The sequence below is a fragment of the Cebus imitator genome, unplaced genomic scaffold (assembly GCF_001604975.1).
Source record: "Cebus imitator isolate Cc_AM_T3 unplaced genomic scaffold, Cebus_imitator-1.0 Scaffold53, whole genome shotgun sequence".
NCBI classification, from domain to species: domain Eukaryota; kingdom Metazoa; phylum Chordata; class Mammalia; order Primates; family Cebidae; genus Cebus; species Cebus imitator.
The window spans coordinates 4858928-4864177 of NW_016107368.1; the positions used below are offsets into that span (position 1 = coordinate 4858928).

Sequence of the window (5250 nt, forward strand, 5' to 3'; positions counted from 1 at the left end):
ACATGATCTCTGCTCACCACACTCTCCGCCTCCTGAGTACAAGCGATTCTCCTGCCTCAGCCTCCTGAGTAGCTGGGATTACAGGCATGCGCCACCATGCTTGGCTGATTTTTTGTATTTTTAGTAGAGACGGGGTTGCTCCATGTTGGTCAGGCTGGTCTCAAACTCCCGACCTCCAGTGACCCACCAGCCTCGGCCTCCCTAAGGGCTGGGATTATAGGCGTGAGCCACTGCACCTGACAAGACCCCATCTCTTAAAAAAAAAAAGGAAAAAAAAGGAGATCAGAGATCTGCCACCTGGCGGTGACAGAGACCATGCCAGGAGGTCTGGAGCTGTTTGCTGGTGGCCTCACAGGCCGCACAGGCACCTAGCTGATTGGCTGAAGGAAGGCGTAGGTAGACTTGAGTTAGTGGCCTGGAATCCGCTTTCATCTCTGCAGCTGTGTAAACTCTGGACTCCCCTGAGCCGCAGCGTAGGGTGGTGCGAGGTGGAGAAGGCTCTACACAGGCTCGCCTCCCTCCCTCACTTTCGCCAGCCTCTCTGCAATCCGGGCTTTGCCTCCAGGTAGAAGAGAGGCGAACGCAGGGGGCCAGGCTCTGGCACCAAGCTTCGGCCTGTCCGGAGCCTCAAGCTAAAGAGTCTGGCCACCGCCGGAAGATTCCTGGAAGTTCCTCCCCATGTTTCATTTCTTTTCTCATCTCCGGGATCGAATTTTTGCTTCTTGGGCTATCTGTGGTGATCAGAGGCAAGATAATTTTTATTATTGTTCTTTGCTATGGAAATAAGCCACCTGGGTCTGTAAGTGCTTCCGGCCCGGCTCTCAGCTCATGGGTGGCTCCAAAGGTCACATTTTTTTCTTTGCTGCCGTGAGCCAGGCTTGAACTGGGGCAGCACAGCCTAGAGGGTGCCTAGGCCACTGAGAGGAGCTCCCCGGGCCTGTTGCCAGCAGTGGTTGGGGCTGTGTGGGTTCTTTTTTTTTTCTTGACACACAACTTTGCTGAGATGTGTGGGTTCTTGAGCATTCAGGCGGTCCTGGTCCCAGCCCCTGCCTAACACTGTTGGTGGCTCCCTGCTGCCTTGGAGGGGAACCGCAGCTCTGCAGTGGGCAGGGATGTCCTGTGTGTGACCTGAGAGCCCCGTAAGTGCTGATGTCCTTTGGTTCGTGTCTTCATGTCGGTCTCCGGAGGAGGAGAACTAACGAACCGTGTTCCTTCTGGCTGGAGGGCAGGACACGCTGGCCCTGCCTGGATGGAGTAGATGAATCAGGAAGCGTTTCCCCTTGTCCTTTCTTTGGGGCCGGCATTGGAGGAGCGCCTCTGGAAATCAGCCCACAGCTGTGCTACTCAGAAGCTGCCTTCCCATGGGCTTCCTGCCCCACGGGCCTTTTCTGTGTCCCATGCTGAGGCGGCCTCTGCTCTCCTTGGCTTCTGGGATCTTCCCATAGGACACGGCTGTGTCTCAGAGCACAGCACAGGAAGTTCCCTGGGCTGCACTGTGGCTTTTCCTGCTGCAATTGCTGAGCTTGTCACACAGCAGCTCAGGGGGAGGCCAGGGGCCGGGCGGCCTCCACCAAACCCCTGATGCTCTTCCACTCGACTCTGATTGGGAGGGAGTTCAGTGCCCTCCCAGCCTCAGTTTCCCCACCTTGTGCTTGTGTCACAAGCCCAGGTGAGGTGATGATTGCAGGGCCTGATCTTTTGAAGGCGCTTGGTGACATCCTTGTGGCTCTTTCTCCCTTCTGTCTCAGAGTGGGCTGGGGTCCTTTCTCTGGCAGTGGTCACCCTGTGGGGTCTCCCCTTGGCAAGAGGCGGAGTCTTCCAGGAACTGGCACGCCGCAGAGTCAAGGCGCCCTGCTCGTCTGTGCCGTTGACTTCTCTAACACCCGGTCCCTGCTGTCCACTCCTGCGGGCCTTCCCACTTCCTCCAAGCGAGCAGCGACTTCCCCAAGCCAAGCTGTTGGTCCCGGAGGACAGGCCTTCCGTTAAGGTCATCAGTCACCCGGAGCCCGCAGAGGGAAGCGAGACCAGCCCCATTGCCACCCTTTCTAAACCACTGGCTCTCGCAGAACTAGGTCATCGCAGCCATGTTTAGATTTCTGTAAAACAAATATTTGCCTGCCTGGTCCAGGCAGGTCAAGGAGTGTGCTAAGTGGCAGGAGTGGAAGTTGGGGCGGTGGGTGCCGTGACACAGCAGTGGCCGCTCTCGATGGCTCCTCTGCGCACCCGGCACGTCCCAAGTGGGAGGAGCAGGTGGGATGCTGTTTGGGGAAGGGTGTGCACACTCGCCCTCTCATCTGCGTCCCCCACATCCGCAAGGCTCTGGCACTTCCAGTGACGGACAAGTATCTCCCCGGCTGGATATTAAGCCAACAGCACAGGTGACCAGGATGGCTTTTCATTCCTTAATGCCCTGGTCTCTCCTGAGACCCAGCGTGTCAGGCTCAGTGAAAGAGAGTCATTCCACAGTGCTCCGTAGAGTGCCTGCCGTGTGCCAGGCACCGCCTGAGATTCTGGGAGCACAGCTATGAATGGGACAGACATGGGGGACGCAGGGGTCCCATGAATAACCTCTGTGAGGAAGGTGGGGGGAGGGGTACAGCCAGGTGGCGTGTGAAAGATGACTAGAGAGACCGGCTTCAGCGTGGATGATTGTGAAAGGTTTCTGAGGTCCTGCCAAATATTTTAAGCTGAGATCTGATTAGAAGATGGTCAAGCAGGCCGGGTGTGGTGGCTCACGCCTGTCATCCCAGCACTTCGGGAGGCTGAGGCACATGGATTACTTGAGGTCAGGAGTGAGAGCAGCCTGGCTAACATAGTGAAACCCCATCTCTACTAAAAATACAAAAAAAAGTAGCTGGGCGTGGTGGTGGGTACCTGTAATCCCAGCTACTTGGGAGGCTGAGGCGGGAGAATCTCTTGAACCCGGGAGGCAGAGGCTGCAGTGATCTGCAATCACACCACTGCACTCCAGCCTGGGTGACAGAGTAAGACTCTGTCTCCAAAACAACAACAGAAAAGTATATGTATGTTAAAGAAGTTTAAGCAAAGTGAGGAAAAATGTGCTCAAAGCAGGAGGGGGTCCTGCGCTGGAAAGGAATTTGAGGAGCCGGGTGAAGGTTGGTTTGGCTGGGGCACGGCGACAAGGAGGATGGGATCAGGGGCTTGGCAGGGGTCGACAGCAGCCTTGAGGTGGTGGTGAGGACTGGTTTTGTCACAGGGACTGTGGGAAACCAGGAAGGGATTTAAGTGATGGGGTCTTGGCAGTAGATGTGGAACGCCCTGGTGGGAGGCGGTTTCAGTCATTCAGCCACAGCCCAGCATGGTAGCTCACACCTGTAATCCCAGCAACTTGGGAAGCTGAGGCAGGAGGATTGCTTATGGCCAGGAGTTCGAGACCAGCCTGGGCAACATAGTTGAGACCCTCATCTCCAAAAAAAAAGAAAGTTTTTAACTTTTTTTTTTTTTTAAAGATGGGATTTCACCACGTTGACCAGGCTGGTCTCGAACTCCTGACCTCAAGTGATCCACCCACCTCAGCCTCCCAAAGTGCTGGGATTACAGGGGTGAGCTACCACGCCCGGCAGAAAGTTTTTAAAAACCATTCATTCCGCCAGCTACTGTGGCTCACGCCTGTAATCCCAGCACTTTGGGAGGCTGAGGCGGGTGGATCATGAGGTCAGGAGATGGAGACCATTCTAACCGGTGAAACCCCGTCTCTACTAAAAATACAAAAAGCTAGCCAGGTGTGGTGATGCGCACCTGTAGTCCCAGCTACTCAGGAGACTGAGGCAGGAGAATCGCTTGAACCCAGGAGGCGGAGGTTGCAGTGAGCTGAGATCTCACCACTGTGTTCCAGCCTGGGTGACAGAGAAAGACTCTATCTCAAAAAAAAAAAAAAAAATCATTTGTTGGAGAGGCGATGGTGGCTTAGGTCTTAGCAGCATTAGTGACATGGAGAGAAGGGGACCACCCCAAGAAGTGTTTAGGGGGCAGGGAGGGTGGCACGGGTGCGGCTCGCCTGGAAGAACCTGAGTGTCTCACAAGGGGCAGAGTGGGGGCAGCTTGCGGGTAGGCCGCTCTCCTTTCTCACGATGTCTGCTTCATCCCTGCAGCTTCTCGCTGAATTCTGAGGGGGCTCAGAGGATGGCCACCACCGGGACCCCAGCGGCCGACCGGGGCGACGCAGCTACCACGGATGACCCGGCCGCCTGCTTCCATGTGCAGAAGCACTCGTGGGATGGGCTCCGGAGCATTATCCACGGCAGCCGCAAGTACTCGGGCCTCATCGTCAACAAGGCGCCCCACGACTTCCAGTTCGTGCAGAAGACGGACGAGTCTGGACCTCACTCCCACCGCCTCTACTACCTGGGTAAGCCGGGCCCTGCAGGCTGCCTAGGCGGGAGCAGTGTCTGGGGCCGCGGTTCCCTGGTCCTTTCTGTTCCCAGCAGTCCGCAGGAGTCGGAAGATCTGCTCAGGTGGCCAGGCCCTTGGTGTGCCGTCCTTCAAGGCTCAGCCACAGATGGCTCTGACTACAGGGAAGGGCCACCGCGGGCTGGGAGGGGACGTCCCGGGAGCGTCAGCTGTTCAGGGAGCTGTGCACAGGGCAGCCCGCTGCTCCGTGTGGCCGGGATGCCGTGGCTCAAGCTGGCCCTGTGGCTCTGAGCCCGGAGATTGTTTCCAGTGCTAGTCAGCCGGGTCCACCCCCTGAGTCACTTCCCAGCCACCTGGTCCGGGCTGGGTGGGGCTCGTGACAAACAGGACTGGGCTGAACCATTCCCGGAGGGACTAGGGAGTAATTCCAGGATGAGCTCGGAGATGCGTCATACAGGATCCTGAGGCTCCAGGAATGGCGGAACCGGGTCTGCTGCGGGTGACAGCACAGGGCAGCTTGCCAGGTGCTTGCAGCCCCTGCTGTAGGCCCTGGGTCGTCAGTTCCTCCCCTGGGCGCATGCATGCATGCGGCTCCTTCTGCATCGTCCGCAGCGCCTCATGGGATTGGGCTCCCCTGCACCACGAGCGCCGTCAGAGCCCGGGTTAGACTGCATGTCCTCCAGTAGCCTCTGTGGCCACTGCGGGCCTGGCTCCCATGAGGTGGGCCGTGGATATCTCGATGCTGCCCGCTGCTCGCAGAGGCCTTAAGAGCTGGGATGAAGGACATCTTGGAGAGATCAGGCAGGCCCATGTCTTTGAAAGCAGCATGACACACAACTGGGGATCAAAGGCAGGGCCTCTCCCACTTGGCACCATGGG

The 5250-nt window shown here is 57.4% G+C and overlaps 1 protein-coding gene across 4 annotated transcripts in view; it reads left to right on the plus strand.

Annotated features, from left to right (window-relative positions):
- The window catches only part of DPP9 (dipeptidyl peptidase 9), a 52806-nt gene that overhangs the window by 5714 nt on the left and 41842 nt on the right, over window positions 1-5250 (plus strand). For all 4 annotated transcript variants that reach the window (XM_017528399.2, XM_037738426.1, XM_037738427.1 and 1 more), the window contains one exon: window positions 4113-4369. In XM_017528399.2, coding sequence (XP_017383888.1) covers window positions 4113-4369 — 257 coding nt within the window. The remainder of the gene's footprint in view (window positions 1-4112; window positions 4370-5250) is intronic.